This window comes from Populus euphratica, unplaced genomic scaffold, assembly GCF_000495115.2.
Source record: "Populus euphratica unplaced genomic scaffold, PopEup_1.0 scaffold41.1, whole genome shotgun sequence".
Taxonomy (NCBI): domain Eukaryota; kingdom Viridiplantae; phylum Streptophyta; class Magnoliopsida; order Malpighiales; family Salicaceae; genus Populus; species Populus euphratica.
This window is the reverse complement of record NW_011499868.1, coordinates 93,123-117,406: the sequence shown is the minus strand read 5'-3', so window position 1 is coordinate 117,406 and position 24,284 is coordinate 93,123. Positions and strand designations below refer to the sequence as shown.

The 24,284-nt window shown below is 31.3% G+C and overlaps 1 protein-coding gene and 1 long non-coding RNA gene across 2 annotated transcripts in view; one reads left to right on the top strand and one right to left on the bottom strand.

The window, feature by feature from the left end:
* Positions 1 to 3,234: 3,234 nt before the first annotated feature.
* LOC105126494 (wall-associated receptor kinase-like 14) lies at positions 3,235 to 8,790 on the bottom strand. Its single transcript, XM_011027365.1, has 4 exons — positions 8,453 to 8,790; positions 7,402 to 8,195; positions 5,068 to 5,142; positions 3,235 to 4,744 (listed from the first exon to the last, which is right to left on the bottom strand). The coding sequence occupies exons 2-4, from the start codon at positions 8,156 to 8,158 to the stop codon at positions 3,471 to 3,473; spliced, it is 2,106 nt and encodes a 701-aa protein (XP_011025667.1). The 5' UTR covers positions 8,159 to 8,195; positions 8,453 to 8,790; the 3' UTR covers positions 3,235 to 3,470.
* Positions 8,791 to 14,541: 5,751 nt separating this feature from the next.
* The window catches only part of LOC105126493 (uncharacterized), a 13,401-nt gene continuing 3,658 nt past the window's right edge, over positions 14,542 to 24,284 (top strand). The window contains exons 1-2 of the long non-coding RNA XR_842441.1: positions 14,542 to 14,553; positions 23,287 to 23,290. This is a non-coding gene — a long non-coding RNA (uncharacterized LOC105126493). The remainder of the gene's footprint in view (positions 14,554 to 23,286; positions 23,291 to 24,284) is intronic.

The following is a 24,284-nucleotide window of genomic DNA, read 5'->3' as shown; positions in this document are numbered from 1 at the left end:
AATTAGATTGTGAGTTTTTAAGTTTGACCCGCTATATTGGTTTATTGACAATATTAAAAAGTTCACCGCAACCTGAATATTTTTTTTTATATATTCAAAATAACTTTGGTCTAATAAGCAATATAGCATGAAAAGTAATTTAGTTTATTCTAAATAAAAAAAAAAGGGTTTGGGGATTGTTAACAACCATCACCCGAGAAAAAAATCACCATATCCAAAAGATTATACTAAACTAATTTAAATTTTCAAGGATAAATTTCATCTTTCATTAATCTCTATTAAACATAATTTAAAAATAATATATTTTCTATGTTGTGGTAATGTAATAACACAAATTCCTTTAAATTTAAGGTATGAAATCTAACAATATTGTGTGTGAAGAAGCAAGTGGTTTATCAATATTGTTAAAGATATAAAACATAATTGCCATAAAAACCAAGTTTTTTTTGTTACAAGTTTTGGAAGAAGAAGGTGAAATGATTGAGAAAAGTGGGAAATTGAGAGTAGAAAAAATTTAGATTTTATTACTGTTACAGTCTTGATGTCTGGCTCTATACAGAGCGTTTTAAATTCAAAGAATGAAAAAGGACTACCGGATACTGACTATTATTATAATAAACGTCTCGTAACATTTAGTAAGACCACTGTGGTAATCAATGTCGATGATAGAAACCTTGCTAACAAGTGGATGATAGTTTTTTTTTTTTTTTACATTTTAAAAGTGTTTTAAAAAAAAATTGATTTTTTCCCTTCCTTTATTTTTTTATGTTTTTATATTATTTTAATATCCTAATGTTAAAAATAGTTTTTTATTTTTTAAAAATAAAAAACTATTATTTTGATGCATTTCTAAGCAAAAATTATTTTGAAAAACAATCACTACCACACTTTCAATGAAAAACAATCACCACCACACTTTCAAACACCCCTAAAATGTTTGAATCAAACCATTAACTATAACTAAAAGGAATCAACTTTTTACTGTGTTGAAATTACTGTGTATTCTCTCACAATACACTATGAATTGGAGCAGTGTATTTTTTGGTAAATTTTACTTTAGTTCTCCAACTTTTATTTTGCACGATTTGGCTCTTTTGAACACAAATTAGCCTCCAATTGCATATTTTTTTAGAAGGACGGGTTGAATTGAAAGATAAGAGAGTGAAGTAAAAATCTCGGGTAACATGAAGGGTGGATTGAAAGTTTTGTTAAAATATTCATTTTAATGCCTCATCTTTTTTAGATATTAAGTGACAAATTCCTTGAATTTGAAGATAACACATTTTGATATCTAACTTTATTTTTTTTCAGTCCTTTTCTTTTTAGAAGGAGAGAAAAAGAGTCATTGAATTTCAGTTTAGAGAGAGAAAATAATTTTTGGAGAAGATTTTGACCACCAAAATAATTGATTTTTGTGTCAAAATGTTTTGTATGATGAGGAGGGGTTATATTTAGATGTTTATTTACCTTGAAAACACCAAAAACAACAAATATGAGCTAGGAAAGAATTTTTGGTTCTACTGGATTTTGGGATGTTTATTGACCTTTTGGTAGTCATGAATTGGTTTAATAAGGTCTTTAAGGTATTTTCTAAATGTTTTAGATGACAAAATGGGTTGAAGATGAAATTTTAGTTTAAAAAACAAAGAATCCTAATTTTCCGACTACTATGGTGGTCGGATTCTTGGTTAAGAATACAACACGTCGTCTGCTAACGCGAGTGATGTGTCATTTTATTGTGGATATACTTGGGGTGGATGATAAACTTTCTTTAAAAATAAAGACATACACTTAGGCCTAGCCTTACAGGCCCACGTGCGGGTCATTGCTTTATTAGGTTAGGTATTGTTTCTTTTTTTCTTTTTTAGTTTTTTTAAAAATAATATGTTATTTTTGAATATTTCTCAAAAAAATTTAGTTTATGTTTTAATTGGATTATAATTATTTTTAAATAATATTGGATGTGTTTAATTTTTAGAAAGATAGGTATGATTCATTTGTGATTTTTTTTTAAATTTTGTATATATTAAATTTGGTTTTTTTTATATTGATATTTTTATAAGATTTTTATATGTACAACCACGCATTGTTTTTTTTAATTATTATTCAATAAATCACATTGTTTTTTTAATTATTGTTCAATAAATTTTATGTATATGTTGGTTTCTATTACAAATTTTATATGTTTTTCTATTCAAAATTTATTTTGATAGAGAAATTCATTAAATATAACAAGGTAAATTACTTATATTACGATGGTAGATATATTGATCTTTTATTTTGAGATTGGTTTTCTCAATTTTTTTTATTGTTGATAAATTTTTTTTCATTGCTTTACATAATGGTTATTGGATTGTTTAATTAGATGCGTGTATAAAATTTTTTATTTACATTTGGGAATTTTTTTAGTACAAAAAAGTATATTGAGGAATTCTGTATATTTATTTATTTTTTATTATGTTTTGATATTTAAGATTTGATTCTTATTCTTATAATTTTTTATTTTTTTCCTTGAATATTTTATTAAAGTTTCATTGTTTTTTGTTTCACCTTTTAATCCAAGTTTATAATAAATTGTTTTTTTATCTTTATTCTTTTGATTTTTATCCTTTTATTAATGTTTTTATTTTTTAATTTAACTCTCAAATTTAAAATTTTTTATTGCCTTCTGAATTATTTTTTATTGCAATTTTAACATTCATTATTTTTATTTTAAATTTTTTTGTGTTGTTTTTTTTTTTAAATTTTTTTGTGTTGTTTTTTTTTTTTGTAATTTTAACCCTCACAGTGCTTGTAATTTATAGTGCTTGTAATTTATAACTCTGTGTCATAGTTTAAAAAAATATCAATAATTGATTTTTTTGATGTTTTTTTATTAGATTATTTTATTTTTATTTTATTAACAAATAAATTATTGATATATTTTTAAAATACTATGAAAATATATTTTTATAATATTGACAAGCATTCATCTTTTATATAGAATATAAAATCATTGTTTTTTTTATGCTTTGTTTATTGTCATTATCTTATTTTTTAATAATATTATTAAATTAACAGTCTATTAAACTCACCTGAATTAATTATTTTAATATTATATTTTTTAAAATAAATATTTAATTTTTATATTTTTTATATCAAAATAAAGATTCATCCATAACAGGACACGAATCACCTAACTAGCAATAAGCTATTAGCTATGATATCAAGGTGAAAAATATCCGGTTCATGTTGATACTGAACATATGAGGAGGCAATTTAATATTGACTTTTATATGTTCTGTTGCAACAATGCCAATATGTTGCTAAAAATATTAAAAATATTTTGAAGACACCAATAAGCAGGTAAAGCATACAAGATATAATTTCTGCAAGCGATATATATAAATGTAGTCAGAGAGTGATTAGAGAGCTGTAAATTTTTTTCGCAAAAAGGATTCGAAGCTAAGCACCCAAAAGAAACAGTTTTGTCAACGAACAACATTACCCAACAAGCTGTTTGTTGAAGGTGAGCTCTGTTCACTCAACCAAGTATCCTGCTCAGAAACGGGGGAGCTATCCTTTGTCTCTTCCAATGAAGTCAAGCTATCTGTTCTCTGCGGAAGAAGTAATTTCCCTCTAGCTAACCCTGACTTTCTACCAATAGAGACGCTCAGTGATTTCTGACTTCCATTTTGCGAGGAGCAAGACGAAACTGACGGCGACGCCATGTACATGGTTGGAATCCATGCACTGAGCATGATCTGTTCTAGCTCTTCTGCCACTTCCAACATGGTAGGCCTCATATCCCTATGAAAAGCAAGGCATCTAAATGCAAGCTCAGCCACGCTAAGAATGGATGTTAAGGTCCAGGCATCTCTACATGGGTCAAGATATGGATCTATTATCTCGTCTACACAACCTCTTCCAATCCTATCAATGGCAAGTGCAGCCAAATTAACCTCACTGTGGGGGCGAGAAAAATCAACTGCTTTCAGTGCAGTTATGATCTCTACAAGAACTACTCCGAAACTGTAGACATCACTTTTATCAGAAAGATGAAAATATTGATGGTATTGAGGATCAAGATAGCCTGGAGTTCCTTGCGGGGCTGTTGATATGTGAGATGATTCGACCATGCCAAGTCTGGAAAGACCGAAATCAGCTACCTTTGATCTATAGCTGTAATCCAAGAGTATGTTGCTAGATTTTATGTCTCGGTGGTAAATTGGTGGATTCATGACTGAATGGAGATAGGCAATGGCCTTAGCAGTTTCAGTAGCAACGGTGAGTCTAACTGTCCATGGGAGCCCGGTGCCCCTCTCTTGTTGTAGGTGCTGACACAAAGTCCCATTAGGCATAAATTCATAGACTAGGATTGGTTCACCCTCCTCTATGCAACAACCCAAAAGACGAACCAGATTCGGATGGCTCACTGATGAAAGGAGCTTTATTTCATTCATAACTTGATCAATGCTGTCCGTATCTCTATGTCTCAGCTTTTTTATGGCAACCAAATCATCACTGTTGAGTTTTCCAGCATAAACTGTACCATAGGCTCCAATTCCTAGCCTGTGTTTCTCAGAGAAGCCATTAGTGGCCTTTTCAATTTCTTTGTATTGAAAAAACGGGACACTAGAGTTGCCTGCAGCTTCACATAGAAGGCGCTTTGCACTTAACCGATTTCGCAAAGAAGTGGACTTACGCCGGACATAGTAACAGAGAAAAGCCAAACCAGCCATTAACAAAGCTCCAGCAATAAGCCCTGAAAAATGAACATTGAGGAAAGCTGGAGTTGTTACTGCAAATACTACAACAGAAGACACATAAGATCAAATAGCATTTTGAATAACCATCAAATACATAAATTGATGAGAAGCATACCTTGAAGCAGAAGTTATACATCAAAATACCTTCAACTAGCAGATACATAAGAAAACGAAATGTTCTTAAGGCTTTAGAGACTCAACAGTTTCTTCCGCTCCATACAATAATGCAGAAATACTATTGCGTTTTATGAATTTCAAGAGCAGATAAACGAAAAAAGGGAAATCTGTGGCTGTTACCATTACAGTATATAAACTTTACCTCCAACAAGAACACCTACTCTAGTAGTTCCTCCACATTCGCCAGACATGTACTTTGAAGCACTGCACTTAGAAACTGGAAAGCATATGAAAGAAGGGTCAGGAAATTAAAATGCAAGTTCTAACAATACAAGGCTACAAATCAAAAAATTAAATAAAATGCAAGCCTTTAAGTTCCATTGTGAATATCAAGAAGCAAGCTGTTTCTCAATTTACCAAACTTTCATTTCATAATTACTTTGTGCGTGTTGTATTAGAGTTATTAAACTGTTAGAAATAGATATAAAACCTTTCTCGGAGCCTCAACATCAAAAGCTTTTAGGTTAAGATGAATCTTTAATATAATATCATGATTTAAATTGGATGACTCAAAAAATAATATAAATTATATCTTTAATAATAGTCCAAATTTTTAAAATCTAACGGACACTAATCCCATTCTTCCTTACCCTAATAACTAAACAAATTCTTTAGCCATTCACAAAGTGAAAATCCAAACTACCTAAATGCCAAACTAAGAATAGGCAAAATGGATACACTGCATAGTGGTGCTAGGTTCATGGAGTAACAGAAAGCGCAATTAGATGATAGCATAAAAACTTCTGTGTTAAGAAAATTTCATGGAAACAGACATCAAGAAACAACTAAAGCTTGTCTGCAACTTTGACGTTCTTGTACATGTGAAATGGACAGAAAAACACCATCATTGGGAAAAGTAAGAACAAGCCCCTATGTTTCACCAAGTCAAAACAGCAGCCCCTATAGTGTCACTACAGATCAGATCAAACAATTTTCTTCCTCTTCATGTTCAAAACCGATGTGATTTCTGACAATCAGTTTTGCTAGCCGTGGAATGCTTCGACTTCCATGGTTGGTAAGGTTTAAAGTCAAAATAACAAGGTGAACTTTCAACACAGCTAATGCTAGGGCAATAATCACGGAAGATACAGGGCTATGATTGTGGCCGACCAAGTTTGGATAAGGATGTGAAAGGACGATGAAAATGCACCGAACAGTCTAATGAGTTGGTAGAAGATACTGGGTTTTTCTTACAACTGAGGACATAATAGCCTGAAATGAGGGATATGTGTCCAAATTCTTACCCCTCTTGTCAGCCAGAACTGGTTGAAGGGGGCATATTTTTATTTTTTTTATTTGTTTTATTAGCATCAATATTCAGACCAGTTTATATATAATTAATTTTATAAATTCTAAAATGAAAATTTCAGAAAAACTTAAACTTATAATTATTAAAAAACAAACCCAAAAATTAACTAATCAAGCTATCCTCATAATTGAAGTGGGCATATTTTGGTAGCATTTCTTTTGATGCAAGGCAGATTCATAGGTCCAACCCAACTACAGTACTCTTTCCCTTGGAAATCAAAACCGAACTACAGCAATCTATTTCACTCTATTTTTAGGTTGAATTTGAAGTTCTTGAGCTCAAATTTGGGAGTTGGGACAAGGGAGACTTGGTACTTTCTATCCTGCAAAGCACCTAAAACTATAGCATTTAACTAATTACTACCATGAATTATTATTTGAAGGTAATTTGCATTCCACTTTTTTGGTGTAAATTTGCTAGCTAATTTAATACAAGAAATAAAAGGAAAAAAGCACACAAATTGAGCATAATTCTAAACAATCTAGTAGATGCCAAGCCGTTTAAAAGGACCAAAGGAGAATAACAATTTCATGATCCTTATTCCTTATTACGAGCCAATCATTATCAACAGCCTTGAACACACAAATGTAAAAGGTTTTTTAGGCCCCTGAAAAACCAATTCTTTCACAATTAAGAGAGCATTTTGCATTTGGAATGTTTTTTATTAAAAACATTTAAAAATTTTTTGGGTTAAAAATTAATTATTTTTTTATATTTTGAATTACTGTACTAATTTTAAAAAATAAAAAAAGTATTTTAATATATTTTAAAATAAAAAATAATTTAAAAAATAACCACAATCTCTCAAATAAACTTTAAACCCCTCAATGACATGGTACTAACTTTTTTTTTTTTACGTATAGCTTATAGTTTTTTAAAAAGATTTTTATTTAAAAATATATATTAAAATAATTTTTTTATTTTTTAAATTATTTTTAACATTAATATATCCTGAAAATTCAAAAACATTAAAAAAAATAATATTTTTAAAAACACCGTTAGAATGAATTTTAAACCACTTCTTGCAAGACCCGACCATCTTACAAACCCCCTTGGTCACCAGCCAAAAGCCAACAAAGAAGAAAATTCAAATCAAACCAAACCAAATTGTACACTACTTGTAAACAGAAAGAAATAAATAGCAAATATAACGCCAGGTAGACTTACCTTTCCGGCAACCATTCCCATTTGCAAACCCATCTCCGGCGAACCCATCAGCGCAATGACACCTGAATCCAACTCCCCCATGCCAAAGCTTAACTTTAGTACTATTCGCATTATTTGAGCAGAGATGATTGGAATCACCTTCAAGCCACCATTCCAATTCAACTCTTTCAAACTGGAAAGAAACAGCCGAACCCTCCCACCCAAGAAAAAGCGAAGAGAAAACAGACTTGCAGCGAGTTGAAGTCATATTATCATAACCAAGAGTATCAAACTCTCTGGGCACTTGAGAGTAACAATTCAAGTCGTAATTTTTATCATCACAATTTGTTAACTTCAAGTCTCTTTGTAATGAACTTGTTGTAATAACACAACTATTTAAAGGCTTGTCACAGTTTTGAAGTAACAAACTGTTATTCGAAGAAGGACCAAAGTTCTTGCCAAAAAGAGGCTTGATTCTTTCAATAGAACGATCACAGTCTGCTAGAAAATTGATCACGATGACATTTGGGGTTATGTTCTGGACTTGAAATTCACCAATTTTGACGTCACCAACTGTGTGGTTGCACTGTAAAAAGATGGGACATCCTCTTGAGAAACCAAAAGGGTATGGGACCACTTTAGCTGATTTCCCAGTTCCACAAGAAGATTCACAATCGCTGCTGTTGGACTTCTGAGCTCTAGTTGGTGTACTTGTAGCGGCAATAAAAATTGTGATGATGGTGATGAGAAGAACTAAACTTTCTTGTTGAAGACTCATTTTTGTTAGTCCTCGAAGGGAATTGAATCATTACTTGCTGCAAAACCCACAAAAGATCACCAATTAAACTACAAAGATCGAGCTTGATCATGAAGAAAGTCAAAGACACAAAGACATCCTCAAAGATCCAATCTTTTCAGTTGCTGGCTCCTCACTTGCAACAGGGACAGAAACTTGTGAAAGATCAATAAAGTTTTGATCAAAAGCAAGAGGTTCGTTTATGGTTTTATTTGTTTTCTTTTTAAAATTTTGGTTTCGTGGGCTGGTCAATGAATAATCAATGAATGAGCTTACCTTAGCCTTGTTTTCCTCTCAACTTCTTCTTCAATGCCTGGCTGCAGGCTGCAGCAGCAACGGCAATTTCCTTAATATTTCCAATTCAAGCTGTCTTTAAACTGCTTCTTGCTGTTTTTCATGGACTGAAACAAAAACTATTTTTCTGGGATTTCTCATATTTCTTTTGGGATTTAAGACAACAACCCAATATAAAAACAAAAATGACAAGTCTTTACGTGTTGACTAGCAGGCCATCATGTTTGAAACTTGCATGTACCAAAATACCATTGAATAGGGCACTAATTTACACAGGGAAGGATGAGAAATTGGGAATGGTACCGGTCAGCAAGCAAGTATAAAAGGATTTCTGACTAGGGAAAAGTTTGTGTGTAGACAGCATCTAAACCTCCCTTGTTTGATAATATGATTCGATGCAGGTGGGGAAAGGAGGGTACCTTTGCTTGTTTTTTAGTTAAAAAAAAAGTGTCTAATTTTTTTTTAATATACATATATTAAAAATAAATTTTAAAAATATATTATTTTAATATATTTTTAAATAAATAATACTTTAAAAAATAATTATCACTACAATATCAAATAAAAATATGATGTGATATATATTTTGTTTTAGTGTTTGTATGATATCGTGACAATGATTGTTTTTTGAAATATTTTTTACTTGTAAATATATTTAAATATTTTTTATTTTTTAAAATTATTTTTGACATTAATATGTTAAAATAATTTATAAATAAAAAAAAATTAAATAAAAAAATTCAAGATCTTTAACATGTGTGGCTAATCGTGTTTCCAAACATTTCTTCAATAATAAATTTAAAAATATTTAATTGATCAATATATATTATAATTTTATATAAGTTTTGTAAAAAAAAATCTTTTAAATTTTCTTTTATTAGTGTAGGTGTCTGTGCAACTTGTGCATATCTCAATTAATTTCATTTAAAATTTTGATTATACTAAACTTAAACTTTAATTTTGAGTTTTTAATCAATAAATTAATATTTATATCCCATCAAACTAAAATAAATTAAAGGTTTGATTATATTTTGTACGAAAAAAATTCTTATTTATATGTGATTTCGAAACTTGGATGGAGGAACAAACTTGACCGTTGGAGTATATAAAAGATCAAGGGAAAAAAAATCAAAGCTTAAAAACAATTAAAAAGAAAAGAAAAAGGAAAGGAAAGGAAGGCTAGAAGTCAAGAAATTTTTGGAGTTCTTCAGCTACATGGGTGCCAGGTGTATAAGCACCATCTGCAAAGATCATGCCAAGAAATTCAATTTTTTTTGGTAGATGAGCATCTTGGTTTCAGAAAGCATGATACCATGATGATGAACGAGCTCTACAAATTGCTTTAACAATGCAGCATGTGACTCCTTGTCTTTTGAGAAAAGTAATACATCATTGATATAGATTAAAGCTGATTGAAGCAAGGGTTCAAATACTTTAATCATGGCCTTTTGAAATAATGAGGGTGTCACTTTGAGACCAAAAGGCATGACTTGCCATTGATAATGATGGTCTGGTATTCAGAAACCTGTTTTGTATCTATCTTCAGGATGAATGCCAAGTTGTCAAAAACCAGCTTTAAGATTAAACTTGAAGAACACTTTGGCATTGTGAAGGCATGAAAATAATGTCATTGTATTTGGCAAAGGAAACTTATCATCTTGTAAAAAATAATTCAAGGGTTGATAATTAATTACTAATTTGAGTTTGCCTTGTTTTTGTTCAGATATTTTATTAACATAAAAGGCTTCACAGGAAGCTTGCCTTGTTTTTGTTCAGACATTTTATTAACATAAAAGGCTTCACAGGACCATGGTGAGTCTGTAGGTTCAATTAATCCTTAGGGCTATAATTGAGCACATTCCTCTTGAGCTAGCATTTTGTGCTCATAATTCATTTCGGAGTGACTATGACCTCTTCTTCTCTATCTTTACCTCCTCACTCTTCTTTTCTTGCTTCTTCCTCCTTCTATATTCCCCCTTCCCCTTTTATTTGCCAATCTACATCTAATAAGCTTGCCTATCTCTATGAGGTTAATCTTTTAGATGATACACAAAAAAATTATTGAAACAAACCTTCCTCTAGTAAATTCTTATCATGTTTTTGTCAAAAAGTCACCTTCTATTATCCGTAGTATTAAAATTCTCATCAAACAACCTTCTCGTATGGCAAAGGAATAAGTTCAAGCTTCCTTTTTTGATCAACATAAGATTCCTGCTACTTCTTGAGAATAATTTGTTACTCTTAAAATTCCATTTGAATTTCCAGGCTAGTGGATTTCTCAAGGATATACACATATTCATTTTGGTGCTATTCGCCTAGCCTTGTCTTATCATGGCCGTAAGGGCTTACTTGTCGCAGTAAGATTAGCTCTTCTAAATACCCGATATCTAAAGTATCAACATGCATGCATTGGATCTCTTGAAACCATGTTTAATTGTGTCACAATAATTGTTACTTTCTATCCCAACTTCAATATGGCTTTGGATGATCCTCAAACTCTATCACTTTTTAAAAGTTCAACTACATATCACTGGTGCTAATCAAGTTTTAGACACCTACCAAGCTACTCTTCATTATCAAATGGCTTATCAGGTCTAAAATCATGCCTTTGATTTAGTACTCCCTGTTACCAATAACGCTTTGCTCATCACTGTTGATACTAATCAAAGAGCCATTTGTACCCATGTTTCACAATAAATCCCAAAAAAGAACTTACAAAAGTTATTTCCCTCTTCTTGAATTACCAATTATGAAAAACTGCATCAAAGCTCTATCCCTATACAATCCATGAAACCTGAGTTTACCAAAAAAGTTGATGGTACTGTAGAAATCATCTTCTATAAGGGAGAATCTTCCACTTCTCCCCTAAAAAAGTTGATGGTGCAAACTAATCTAAAAAGGATGACACTTGTTGCAGCAAGATTAGCTTTTCTAAATACCCGATATCTAGAGTATCAACATGCATGCATTGGATCTCTTGAAACCATGTTTAATTGTGTCACAGTAATTGTTACTTTCTATCCCAACTTCAATATGGCTTTGGATGATCCTCAAACTCTATCACTTTTTAAAAGTTCAACTACATATCACTGGTGCTAATCAAGTTTTAGACACCTACCAAGCTACTCTTCATTATCAAATGGCTTATCAGGTCCAAAATCATGCCTTTGATTTAGTACTCCCTGTTACCAATAACGCTTTGCTCATCACTGTTGATACTAATCAAAGAGCCATTTGTACCCATATTTCACGATAAATCCCAAAAAAGAACTTACAAAAGTTATTTCCCTCTTCTTGAATTACCAATTATGAAAAACTGCATCAAAGCTCTATCCCTATACAATCCACAGAACCTGAGTTTACCAAAAAAGTTGATGGCACTGTAGAAATCATCTTCTAGAAGGGAGAATCTTCCACTTCTCCCCCAAGAATTTTTTTTTCTCCATCTCGATGGTGCAACCAGTTCCAGATTCTCTTTCAGTACCTATCGAGTCCTTCTCTAAAGATGGCCTCCCCATTTATTTTTTTACTTAGGACAACCATTTTTTTGGGACACTTGTCATTGTGACAATTGTTGTAATAAAGCCATGGAAGATGACTCCCCCAAGCATAAAATGAAATCTTCTAGTAAAAAGCTGAAAGCCAAATACAATCAATGAGATAGAATAATTGACACCTTGGGACAACCCTCTGGAAAATTTGACTATCTTGTCAAATATACTCCTCCTTTTTGGTCATCTCCAGACCAAGTCCCCATAATTATCATGTATCAATCTACCAGACCTTATGATGATGATTTTCCTGCTTTACAAGAATAAGTCAAAGATAGAGTTCGTACTCTTCCCCAAGTTCACAATCCTCAAGCCGTTAATGCTGATGATTGCCCTAAACAAGTTACCCAAGTTGAAGCTGTTCTCAATTGGCAAAGTCAAAATGTCATTGCTTAAAATTCTGTTCTTCATCGCAATAAATCTAAGGTTGACATGGTGCAAACTAATCTAAAAAGGATGACAGTTTCTGTTGATTCTCGGATTTTACATCCTGACCAATTGTGTGCTGAAATTCAACAAAGGATCTCCACCATTCATGAGTGTCTACTCATTCAAGCTTTTACTGGCAGATATGTAGACCCTCAGAAAGAATAAGAAATTCAGTCTCTCAAAATACAACTAAAGTCTTTTTAGACCGAATTAGCCAAATCCAAATCCAAGCCTTTACCATTTCCTGAACCTTCATAGACTAGGATGACCTCCTATTACCTAGACCCTTATTAGGCTAAACATTCTCCTTCTTACAACCCCCAACCTCCACCTCCCAAACCTCAATTATTTGAAAATCCAGATACCGAAAAAATTTTCAAACCTCTCTCTAAACATGATAAAGGGAAAACCCAAAGACCAACTTTTTCCAAAAAACCTAGATCACCAGCCCTTATCATCTCCTCATCCTTTGATTCTTTTGAATCTAAAAAGTATGAACCAAATGACCCTTTCCAAAACTCTCAGGGCCCTTATCAACTTATGATTCAGTCAAACCAACCTTCTAACCCTATCCAGTCCTTTTTTACTACTTATTCCCACCAGACTATTCCTAAAATCCTAACTCATGAACCCATTGTTAATACATCTGGAAAAGAGACTCCTGATGATGATACTCTTGTAACTTCTGAAGCATATTTTACTAAAGATGATTGTTCTGACACTTGTTCCATGCTACCATTATTAATGACTGATCCTCTTCTAGTACATTCATTAGATCCTCAATCTTCCCGGACTCAGTAAGAGCCTCCTCCAACTTCTACCACAAGAGTTAGTGTAGATGAACCAGTTAGCAGTGATGATGAAGTAAATCTTAATCCTCGCCATTATCAACCTCATTTTCATTCTCTAAATACCGGTGGATATTTTACTCCAGATGATATTCCACGAGTAAAATGGTGAGACAAAATCCTTGAATTTCATTCATGGCTAACTGCTTATATGCTTAAGGACGACGCAACCCTTAGGGATGCATTACAACAATTCTCTGCAAAGTTTTCTGGCACCTTATAAGATTGGTTCCGTGCCTTAGGTGATTATCGACAAATACAATTTGTGAACAATACATCTTTTTTTGAAGCTTTGGGCTGACTCCATTATGAATTCCTTGGAGAAACTCTTCAAGTGACACAATTATAATTTTAAATCCTACATGTATTCACGAATAATGCCTAACTCAGATAAAGATGACATTAATATTGAATTTTTTTAGTTGTTTTATAGATGATTCAGTTTAAGTGTAGCTTTTTTTCTTTTTTTAGTTTGTATACATGCATGGTTCTTTTACACTCAACCTTCCAACCCTATCTAGTCTTTACTTGCTACTTGTTCCCACCAGACTATTTCTAAAATCCTAACTCATGAACCCTTGTTCATTCATCTAAAGAAGAGACTCCTGATGATGTCACTCTTGTAACTTCTGAAGTATATTTTACTAAAGATGATTCTTCTGACACTTGTTCCATGAATTATGCTTCATGCTTGCAAACGACCAGATCTGCTGATTAAATGCTCCGACAATGTTGATTGCAATTGTTCCCTAAAAAAGAAGAAGCATTTCAAGAAACTCCACAGATCTTCTTTTACTAGTCGCTAGAAGAAATAGAAGTTCCTCAGACAACGCCGCACTTGACGCCCCAAGCATTTCACTCCCAGCTCTAATTGATGCTTCATTTGTAAGTGCAAGGGTCACTTTGCAAAAACTTGTCCACAAAAAAAGGCCTAGTCACTGAAGTTCAACCCTGATGCTGATGAAGTTGAATCCCTATCCTCCCTCATGGATGAGCTCATTCATGATACCATAGCTGCTATTGCAAATGAAAGTTCTGATGATGAGATCTATGAATGATCGACAAATATAATTTATGAACAGTACATCTTTTTTTGAAGCTTTGGGCTGGCTCCATTATGAATTCCTTGGAGAAACTCTAAATGATAAAGAAATAGCACAGTACGAGTACTTCAAGATGAAGTATTGTTTTTATTTAAGATCTGATCTTGGAAGACATTTTAAAGAAATGTGCCGACGATACCATATTCTCTCTGGTCCTGATGATCCAAGCCTTAAGCATGCCTTTTTGGCATCCATACCTAGGGATCTGGCTGATGAAATGTTCAGATTATTCAAAATCAGAAAATAAATTATTGATAACTAATCTCTTGGCACTATCTTTCACCAGGTGTTGGAAGCCCTCAACAAAATATGTGATCAACATAAATATTTTACTAAGTTATTACAGCCTGATAAAACTATGCTCTCTACTTGCAAATGACCAGATTTGCTGATTAAATGCTTAGATAATGCTGATTGTAATTGTTCCTTGAAAAAAAAAAGCATTTCAAGAAAATCCACGTATCTTCTTTTAATGGTCGCCAGAACAAATGGAAGTTCCTCAGACGACGCCACACTAGACACCCTAAGCATTTAAAAACATCAATCCCAAAAAAGCCAGTCACCCCGGAATGAATCCTAAGCACAAGATGCTAGCTTCTGTAAGTGTAAGGGTCACTTTGCAAAAACCTGTCCACAAAAAAAGGTCTAGTCACTGAAGTTCAACACTGATACTGATGAAGTTGAATCCCTATCGTCCCTCACGGATGAGCTCATTCATGATACCATAACTACTATTGCAGATGAAAGTTCTGATGATGAGATCTATGAATCTTACCAAGCCCAACCTACCAGTTCCCTTCACACCCAATACCTTTAGTCCCTGTTACTATTCTTACATCCATATATGCTAAGCCCATCAAAGCCATAACTTTATTTGATATAGGAGCCCACATAACCATTCTTAACCCTAATGTTCTTCCCCCTCATTGTTGGGTCACCCATAAAGCATACTTCCGGCCCGCCGACAATCAAGTTTTCTGCACCCAATTCAAAACTAAAAGACCCATTACCATATAAATCCTACTATAATGTTTTGTCAAAACCGATATTCTTAGTTCTTCTTTACCTATAAAGGATTTAGTTATTGGGTTTGATGTTTATTTCAAATCTAAATTCAGAATCCTTTCTTGTGGTATTCAGTATGAAGCCCATTTTCTTCCATATACAATTACCCCTTCACTCTATGAACTCCAACCTTCCCTCATAAACCATATTGCTCTTATTAAATCCCAAATAATCCAACACTCATGTTCAAACTCTTATCAGGAATTTCTTGCTAAATGTTCTCATCCCTTATAGAAAAATCCATAGTTTTTTATTAGGCTTCCTTTCAAGCTTAATGAAGACAAAGCAAGCTTAGATTATTAATTAATTATCAGCCCTTGAATCATTTTTTACAAGATGATAAGTTCCCCTTGCCAAATACCATGACATTATTTCCATGCCTTCACAATCCCAAAGTGTTCTTCAAGTTTAATCTTAAAGCTGGTTTTTGACAACTTGGCATTCATCTTGAAGATAGATACAAAACAGGTTTCTGCATACCAGACCATCATTATCAATGGTGAGTCATGCCTTTTGGTCTCAAAGTGGCACCGTCGTTATTTCAAAAGGCCATGATTAAAGTATTTGAACCCATGTTTCAATTAATTTTAATCTACATCGATGATGTGTTACTTTTTTAATCTACATCAATGATGTGTTACTTTTCTCAAAAGATGAGGAGTCACATGCTGCGTTATTAAAGCAATTTGCAGAGCTCGTTCACCATCATGGTATCATGCTTTCTGAAACCAAGATGCTCATCTGTAAAAAAAAAATTAAATTTCTTGGCATGATCTTTGTAGATGGTGCTTATACACCTGACACCCATATAGCTGAAGAACTCCAAAAATTTCCTGATGGCCCCCTCACAAGAAAGCAAGTCCAACAATCTTTGGGCATTATCCAATACCTCAAAAATTTTATCCCCCGAGTTGCCCAGATGACAAGGCCACTTCAACTCATGCTAAAAAAATATGCAGACCCTTGGACATAAAAGTAGACACAAGCAATCAGACAATTAGTTATTCCATCCACAGGACAACGTATCCTCCAAACTGATGCTAGTGACAAGTATTGGAGTGTTGTACTCCTTGAAGATAAACATGGCCACCGACATATATGTGGCTACAAAAGTGGGTCCTTCAAGGAATTATAAACCCACTACCACTCCACTTTCAAAGAAATCTTAGCTGTAAAGTATGGCATCCAAAAATCCAAGTTCCACCTAGCAGCCTATCACTTTACAGTAATCATGGATTGTTTCTCTTTTCCAAAAATGCTATAGTTCAAAGGCAAGATGCTTCTTCATCCATAGCTTCTGAGATTAGCAGAGTGGTTTTCCAAGTACATTTTCACCGTCGATCATATAAAAGGCACCAAGAACTTGATCCCATACATATTCACCAGACCTCCTAAATCACAAACACTCCTCCTTCCCTTGATTTTCATGGCCTCCTCTTCTAATCCAGCTCCACCTAAGCAAGACTTTCCCACAGATGATTTACCCCCTCTTGCTTTATAAATGATTCTTAACCACACTCTTAACCTACAAGCCAAAGACAAACTATTTAGCCTCCAAGATTACCTTCTTCTTAATTATGATATGTCTTTCCTTTATTTTCAAAGCTTAAGCATCCATCCCAAATATCTTTTTATCCACCTCTTCACCTTCAAACCTTCTAGCTTATTCCCCAAAGAACTCTACTTTTTCTTATGGTACCTCTGTGACCTATACCATATTGTTATTGAGTTTTCTACTGATTGCTTTCTTTCCAGCCTTCTTTGGACTTCTTGGCCAGCGGACTCTTGGTATTATATTTTGAAATTTCTCGCTTGGTTCCACAGCCCTACACAATGGATCTCCTTTCTCCAATATGAAAAATCCCAATGGCCTCATCCATAAACTTGTTGGATTGAAGTATATCGGAATGCATATCAAAATAAGTTTGTTAAGCAAGCTTTTGCTCATTTGTTCTCTATTTTCATATTCCACGGGCCTTTCAAAGCTTCAACAAACAATCTGGTTATAAGTTTTCCACAAGCTACCTTCTACAAAATGCATCCATACTCCCTATATAAACACCCTCTAGAAAACCTCCCGGAACTCAGGACCATGCAAAAAACAGTATGCCTCAAGAACAATATTATTCCTGATGAAATATGGCCTAAAGGAACAAATCCTGATGAAGAACTTGACTATGATTTTTATGACCCTGAATATTTTGTTTATCTCCATGACTTACGAATGCAGTAGAAAAATAAAAAACTCAAGCAAATAATTTTAGGCATCCCAATGCTTTTAGAACCACATGAGCTAAAAATGGTTGCAAATGATAACTATGTGTTGGCCGTACAAGTCCAAACTACTCGAGATCAGGATGACTTATCATATCAGAATCTCTCTCCAGATTATGAACCTATTGTTAGTTGATATTAGTATTATACTAGCTTGTCATTTGTATTTTGTCGTTTGTATTGTGTCGTTTGGGTGTATTATTAAGCATGCTCTAGTACTTTTTTATGTAATGAGTGATGTAAGCAAAAGTCTCAAAAATTAGTATAAATGAAGGTTGTGTGTAATGTTGTAAGGAGAACCTCAGGAAAGTAGACCTCTAAGGTGAAGCCTTTTCAATAAAGAACTTGTTTCTTTAATTCTTTGTTCTTTAAACTCTTTTTTTTTCTTACATTCAAAAACCAGAAGCTTTTGTTATCATCTAATAAGACATGACTTCAGTGAGTTGCTATTGAGTGCCTATAAGTTTGGTAGTGTTAAGTCATTTTGTCAGAGTATTTGTCTTACAATTGTGGTGTGTGCGTGTATAATTGTTAAAACATAAACTTAAGAGATAAAAATTATATGAATTGTTTTAAAATTATTATAAATAATTTATTTTTATCAAATGGAAGAATTGGATCTAGTGCTTGAAAGTTGATTCAAGCTATAATCTCATAAAAGAAAATAAAAATGATTGAGATTATAAATGTTAAAGAAATCAAATTGAAACATTCTGCCTTTTATAATGTATTATGTGTTTAGTTCTATGACTAGAAGTGAACCCTCACTACATATTGGGGTTCGATTTTTTTATATAAAAAATATGTTCAAATGAAAAAAAAATATTTTAAATAAGAAAAAAAATCATGACTTGAATTAAATAAATCAGTTTTATTTTAATTAGATAATTAAAAAATAAACAATGACAACAAATTGACAAAATAAAAAGTGTCTATAATAATGTAATATTTTTAAAAAATAAAAAATAATGTATCTCAATTCATAACCAACTAAATATGAAAGGATAAAATTGAGTTAAAAAGAAAAAAAGGTACAAGTTAACCCGAATTAGCATGACAAACATGTAACTCAGATAATAAGAGTTAAGCCAACCCAGATTAACTCGTAATCAAGGTCATGATATTGGAACATCCCAAAAAAAATAATGAAAGCCAGAGAGAAAACAAGTAAAAAAATAATGTTAATCCACGTTAATTTTTCAAACATGTGACCTGGTTTATTAGACTGGAAGCACCAAATATAGCAAAACCACATAGTTTAATTCTGAACTAATTAAATATTGAAAGATAAAATAAAAAAAAATCTATTATACAAGAGGGTCCAAAACAAAAAAAATAATTAAAAAAATAAAAATAGATATTAAAATAAAAAGTAACTTAGATGAGAATTACATGTTTTGTTAATTGAAGATTGAAAAATCAATTTAATAAAATAACCTAAAAAAGGATCAAATTGAAAAAATAACATATCACAAATTGTGATTGAAAGATAAAATTAAAAACAAATCAAAATTTACAAATTAAAAGAATAAGAACTATAGTTGAAATCTGCATGAATTAGAGGACAACTCTGAAATTTAAATGATCAACATAATAAATTTTGAGAAGATAAGAGCAAAAAGAAAGAAATTATTGTTGTTAACAAACCATATCGCTATCATCACCGCTTATCACTCTAAAAGGAAGATGATACCTTGAAGATTCTATCAACATAGCATAAGAGAATTTTTAGTTATTGTAAATGCTTAACGCAATATAAAGAGATTGTATGCGACTTTTACATGCACGCGCCAGTTATTTTTATTATTTTAATTATATTTATATTTAATAAAATATCAAATTAACTTTCATTTAGCCTGATAATAACTTAAAAAACCAATAGGAAATTATAAAAAATCTCTTGGATGTTAATTTTAAAATTTTTACTTTAAGAGTAATTTAGTCATTATGTCATCCTTTAGAAATGTAAAAAGATAGAATTGTTCCTATTCAATTTAATAATAATCAATAAATATTATGAAAAGACCATGTTGCCCCAAGATAATTCATTAAATTTTTGTGGAAATGGAAAAATTTTGATTAATTGAGTTAACAAGAAACATATTTTGGGTTAAGAAGTTAGGGATTTTATGATATCATATATAAATTTATATCTTTTTTATTAAGGACATTTTTTACAAAAGAAAAATAAACCAAAATAATTTAAAAAATATTTTTCTATTATTTTATATTTTTATTTAAAAAATTAAAAATATATCAACATGAACCCTAAAGAACTGAGGGAATCCTAGATTTTATACATGCAAGGGTAGAGTTGTCAATCGAGTAAAGTTTGGACTCCAAATCTTCTTATCCGTAAGCGTGGAAGCACGGCGGCTTGAAGTTTCGTTTTCAAGCAGTGGCCTGTAATGTAATGTATGGTATGAAAAAGATAATGACGTTAAGGACATTTGGATAATTTAATAATTACAGACTCATACAGCTATACTCGTTGACTAATACCGTCCCTAATTCTCATTTTGTTTGACCTTAATATCACGGTTAATTGTGCGCGCGCGCGCGCGGGGGTGTGTGTATAAACCCGGTTTGTGTGTGTACTTAGGTTAGACTTAGAATTGTGTCCAGCCGACAAAGATTTTATATATATATATATATATATATATATATATAATTAGAAAAAAATATAAAACTCGAGTTATTAATTTAATTAATAATTTTAACAATATATAAATTATAAGGAAAAAAAATTATAAAAAATGACAATGTAAAACTATAAAAAAAAAGAGTAAAAAAGCACCAACTTAAAAAATGAAAAATAAAAGCAAACTACTTAAACTTGATTTAATCTCTAAAATTTTCAACTTGTAAAATCCTGGATCAATTAAATTTTGAAGGAAAAATTATAAAAAAATATTAATGTAAAAACTTGTTAACACAAAAAAATATAGCAATAAAAAAAATAAGAATCAAATTTAATTATAAAAAAATTCATGGAGGATGAAATTATAAATAAATAATTTAAAAAATTATTCTAAACAAAACAAATAGTAATAGAAAAAATGAAGTCAAAATTTGAAAGATTAAAAAAAATAAAAAGGGATGCAATTGAAAAATATTTTTAATTTTATAGATTATTTAAAATAAAAATAATAATAATTAAAAAAATATACACTAAATGTAAAAGAGAATGAAATTGAAGGGCTTGGCCCGAAATCTTTATAGGGTGTGTGCAAAATTTAAAGAGAAAGAGAGAAGAATAAAAAAGAAAAATAAATAATTATTAATGCCAAACTATTAACATATTTTATATACACGCCTCTCCATCGAATTGGAGGTTACCTTCTAAATGCCACTCTAGAAGATGGTGTTTGGTGGTTGAACAACTCTATATATGCTACTTGAAAAGTGTAAGAGTTGTCTACCCACTAATTTATGCATTGCAAGCGCCAACATATTTTTTTAATAATATTTAAGATGATATTAATTATAATAATGACCCTTATGTAACTTTCAAGTTAATAATAAAAACAATGTGAAATAATTAAAAAATTCTTGTGAGAGAATTACATTAATTTTATCTTTAAAAATATCAAAGTAATTACACTAATGCGAAAAGGTTAAAAGGACTATAGTATATTTGAGATATGTATTATATATTTTTTTATTATAAGGTTAAATTGGTAATTTTATTATACAAGAAAAAATAAAATAATTAATCTAACCCCTTAAAATTAAAAAAAAAACATTTGTGTTTGTCTTTAATGTCTAGTTTAGAGTTTTTTTTTCAAAGATAATTTTATAATTATACTATTTTAATGAATATTGTTATAGGTGAACAATAATTTTCTTAGAAGATTTAAAAAAAAATGTCAATAAGGGTAATAATATTCAAAGCACGCACGTTTGGTTGATTTCATGCTTTCTATATTTATTTTTGCTATAAATAGTTTTCTTTTTATATAAAAGTATTAAGATTAATTTTAAGAAAATAAAAAAAAAACAAAGAATACTATATATGAATAAAATTTGAGTAAAACTATTTGTATAAAACACAAATACATAATATGCAAATGTAAATAAAAATTTCATTCAAGCCTCTGCTAAATTTTAATATGATTAGATTAGCATTGTAGTTTATACCAATTCTTTTATTTTAAAGAATTTATTTTGAATTTATATGATAAATATTTAAAGTACAAAAACAAATATAATTTGTTTTTTATTTTTTTGACCAACAAATCCCTTTTAATGTAAGTAGAGTTTGACAAAATATATAAATCATTTCTTCTAAAGTAGTTAAAGATAATATAAGAAAACTATCAAGGGTTTCCGATAAAAATAAAAATCAATTTAATATTTAGGAAAATATAATGTAATTTTATTATTTTTAAATTTTACTTAAATGAGATAAAATAAACAAGCTCATTAAAATAATATATAAGAATATGACTCTATGATAGTATTTAGTTACCATCTCAGGATAATAGAAATATAAATAAAAGAAATAGAGATGACATATTTCTTTATACTTTTTATTTTTAAAATATATAAACTTATTATAATACCAAAGATCTTGCATTATTTAATTGTGAAAATATACTTTATTTAGTAACGCGCATTTGGCTTAAATATCCATTACAACTTGAAATAGAGGAAAAACAAATCATATCTTCTTAGTTCAAGATTATGGTAACATAAAAATAGAAAAAATCATAAGTTAATGACTATGTCATTATAAGCACTAACAAATTATACTAACATATTGACTTGCATTAACAAATTGACTTGCTAGCTTAGGAATTAATTCTAAAACAAAGATAACTGGTTTTCAACATATCCTCCCTTAAATTGCACTTGCTAACAAGTCAGTTTATATTCTTTGTGCCGTGCATTCCTAGCAAATCACGTAGCTTAAGAAATGATTCCAACTTCAAAGGCTTTGTCATGGTGTTTGCCACTTGCTTATTAGTCTCACAATGAATTAATTCCACAACACCTTCTTTTACAAGATCACGTAAAAAATAAAATTTCATACTACGTGTTTGGTTTTTCCATGAAGAATTTGATTTTTTGACAACTTGATAATGGAACTGTTGTTGTAAAAAATCTTAATACACTTGCAGAAAAACAAACCAAGACTATTAAACACTCTTTTCATCTAAATGTTATGACAAACATATGCGGCAGTAGCTACATACTCTATTTCGGTGGTGGAGAGAGTTATCACTGGTTGCTTTCTTAAGCTCTATGCAACTACAACTCCATTTAGAAAAAAAAAAAAAACCAAACATGCTTCTTCTATCCTTTATATTACCAGTATAGTCACTATCAATGTAGACTTTAAGATCATCTTTAGAATTCTTTGCACTTCTTCTATAAAACACTCCTAAGTTTGCAGTTCCCTTCATATATCTGAGAATCCTTTTTGCTACTGCCATCTGGGATGTTTTTGGATCAGTCATGAATTTGCTTAACAAGCAGACAACAAACGCAATGTCAGGTCTAGTAACTGATAGATACACTAAGCTGTCAATTATTTGCTTGAGCAAGGTTGAATTCTGACTGTCTTCTCCACCATCTTTTATTAATTTCGTGCCTGACACGATAGGATTTTTCACTGGATTGTAGCCTCTCATTGCAAATCTTTCTAAAATTTCCCATGTATACTTCATTTGACATAAATATATTCTTTCACAGCTCTGCTGAACTTTTACTCCTAAAAAATATTTTATTTTCCCCAAATCACTCATGTTGAATTCTAGCTTCATTGATTTCTTGAATTTCTCACATAGCTCCACATCATTTCCTGTATGAATTAAATCATCCACATAAAGGCTAATAATTAAGCATTTACCTCTATCTGCATGTTTAATAAACAATGTGTGTTCATGACTGTATTTTTTAAAGCCTTCCTTCAAGAATCCTTTAATTCTACTATACCAGGCTCTTGGAGCATGTTTCAAGCCGTAGAGAGCCTTTTTAAGTCTCAAGACTTTATGCACTTTTCTTTTGCAAACATATCCTTCTAGCTGCTCTACGTAGACCGCTTTCTCTAATTTCACATGAAGAAATGCACTCTTGACATCTGGCTAGAAAACAACCCATCTTTTATGTGCTGCTAGAGCCAAGATCAGTCTTATGGTGTCCTAACGAGCCACAGGTGCAAAAACTTCACTGTAGTCCATCCCATATCTCTGAGTATAACTTTTTACTACTAGGCGTGCTTTGTATTTATCTAGCTCTCCCTTTTCATTCAGCTTTGTTTGAAAAATCCATTTTATACCAATTCTCTTTATCCCTTCTAGTGGAATTACAAGTTCCCGTATCTTATTGTTGTATATAACTTTCATTTCCAAATCCATGACTTTCCACCATTTCTGCTATTTTACTACTTCATCAAAGCATATTGGATCATCATATATGATATGACTAAAAGATTGATGTCTTCTCTCAAGTGCAGGATTGTCGAAGTAATAAATAACCCGGCAAGACTGGGGTCGAACCACAGGAAGGTTAATTGTACAAATTATAAATAACAATAATA

What these genes read in the sequence shown, in the direction of transcription:
- LOC105126494 (XM_011027365.1), bottom strand. Translation starts at nt 8,158, where the DNA reads ATGAGTCTTCAACAAGAAAGTTTAGTTCTTCTCATCACCATCATCACA. An exon ending in TGGGAATGGTTGCCGGAAAG is followed by an intron (nt 5,143 to 7,401) that starts GTAAGTCTACCT and finishes TATGCTTTCCAG; the next exon opens with TTTCTAAGTGCAGTGCTTCA. An exon ending in AGTAGGTGTTCTTGTTGGAG is followed by an intron (nt 4,745 to 5,067) that starts GTAAAGTTTATA and finishes TTCATTTTTCAG; the next exon opens with GGCTTATTGCTGGAGCTTTG.